A 2,133-nucleotide genomic window follows, 5' to 3' on the forward strand; every position below is an offset into this window, starting at 1 on the left:
ACTATGAATTCAGAAAAAAAGTAAAGAACCCTATGAAAATCTCGGTTCATACTAATAAACATATTTGGTTGGTAAACATATTGTAAACCAGCAAAATATGAAAATTGATATGCACTGAGATTTTCATAGTTTTTTTTTCTAAAATTTCACAATAAGGATGTGATCTACATGTTTGGTTTTACAGAAACAGACAGTTAGATCATTTGATTACAATGTATAAGAATGATTTTTTAAGGCTTGAAAATCAACGGCTCAAAATTTTTGTAAATATTCAAGCATACAAAATCACATTTCTTGATCCGATTACAATGATCCAATAGTCAGTTTCATGCAAATGGACCAATCTGAATGCATCTGAAGGGTTAGATTTGCAAAAAACTCTATGAAAATCTCAGTTCATACTAGTTTATATATTTCAGTTTTCATATATATATATATATATATATATATATATATATATATATATATATATATATATATATATATATATATATATATATATATATATATATGTGTGTGTGTGTGTGTGTGTGTGTGTGTGTGTGTGTATGTGTGTGTGTTACCCTCATGGGTAAGGAACGTTTGAGTAAAAAAAACTGTAATATTTTTTAATTTCTTTGCAACTCTCCAAATGTGATCTATATATTTCGGTTAATTAGTAGAAATAAGTGTTTAGATCATGTTATTCTGACATATATGCAATATTTTTCAGGGGTTGAAAAATCAATAGCATACAGTTTATCAAATTTTCAATCCTCCTATATGTCGAAAAAATACAATTCAAGAGTCTATTCCTACTATTTTGATCATGTTGAATACATTCATGGGGTTAGATTTGGTCAAAATAACCTTCCACTCTGAGTTCCAACTAAGGGTTCTTTATCCACAAAGATATCAAATACTTTCCATATATATGAGAAGATATTGGTTAACTCAATAGTTTTTAAACTCATGAACGAAAAACTTTTTTTTGTCAAATGTGATCTACGTATTTAGCTTAGTAGAAACTGGTCCTAGGATCATGTATGTCATGATTTTCTGAGGGATGAAAAATCAATAGCTTACAATGCATTGATTTTTTGCTCCTCAAAAATCATATTTTTCATTAAAATATACAACACAAAGCATCGATTTTGACCATATTAAAGATATCCATAGGTCAACAAGACCTGACCGTGTGAATTTCAATCAGGAGCTTCAGAACCCACGAGTGGACAATATTTCATATACACACATATATAACTGGAATAAACGGACAAACTGACGATAGGTTGTCTGCTTTGATTTACAAACGCCTTGAAGGCCGGTTAAGAATTATACAATGGATGACAAGGTTATACAAAGCTAAAGAAATTACTAAACCACGTAGAAAGGAAGAAAGGGGGAAAAAAGACTACTTATATATTATATATGATCACAAAGCAGGAAGAATTGCTCTTGGACTAAACACATATAACTCCTCCAAACCTGAATAACCCCCCCACTGCCCCGCCACAGAGTCATAGCTCTCCTTCAAATCAAGTTGTTGGTCTTGCGCAATTCGATCAGCAATCACCCTGCAGATTAGAATAGCCGTCTTAGCATTCATGAAGGAGAACTCCTCCTCTAGATCTTCGGCCATGGATGGGTGTGCCTTATCACTGCTTGAATATGTGAAAATTCCATCCAATTTTGAAGAGAACCCAGATCTTATAATCCCACAAACACTGCAAAATCGCTGATTGCAAAGGCTGTCGTTTCCTCCATAGCCAAGATAACAAGCAAAAGTGCAACAGTGAAACCTTAAGAGCTCATTACCATCGACCAAGCATCTCTGCTGCCTCCTACTCCCTGTTCTTGATGCTCTTGCCATCGCTGCTTCTCTATATTCTTCCAACCGATTGAGGATTTTAGGACTGTTGTGTATCTTGAGGATCCTTAGAATTTGTGGATGTCTCTCCCTCTTCATCCAATCGCTTTGGAATATGATCTGAAGTATGTTTCTTCCTGAGTCTCCTTCAGTGAGCTCTGAAACTGCATGTTTTATGGCTTGGTGGTGGTCTAGGAGATGGGGCCTTGAGAAGGCTTCACCGCACATTGTGCATTGATGGATATTTGTTCTGAGTGAAGTGATTGCTTCTGTTTTTTTGGCAA

General features: G+C 34.3%; 1 protein-coding gene across 1 annotated transcript; it reads right to left on the reverse strand.

Moving 5' to 3' along the window:
• Nucleotides 1-1,414: 1,414 nt before the first annotated feature.
• LOC149821497 (uncharacterized) lies at nt 1,415-1,852 on the reverse strand. The gene has a single exon (XM_089981959.1). It carries the CDS (start codon nt 1,850-1,852, stop codon nt 1,415-1,417), a length of 438 nt encoding a protein of 145 aa, XP_089838085.1.
• Between the last annotated feature and the right edge of the window lie 281 nt (nt 1,853-2,133).

This window comes from Nuphar pumila, chromosome 12 (assembly GCF_984573655.1).
Source record: "Nuphar pumila chromosome 12, dmNupPumi1.hap1.1, whole genome shotgun sequence".
Classification (NCBI taxonomy): Eukaryota; Viridiplantae; Streptophyta; class Magnoliopsida; order Nymphaeales; family Nymphaeaceae; genus Nuphar; species Nuphar pumila.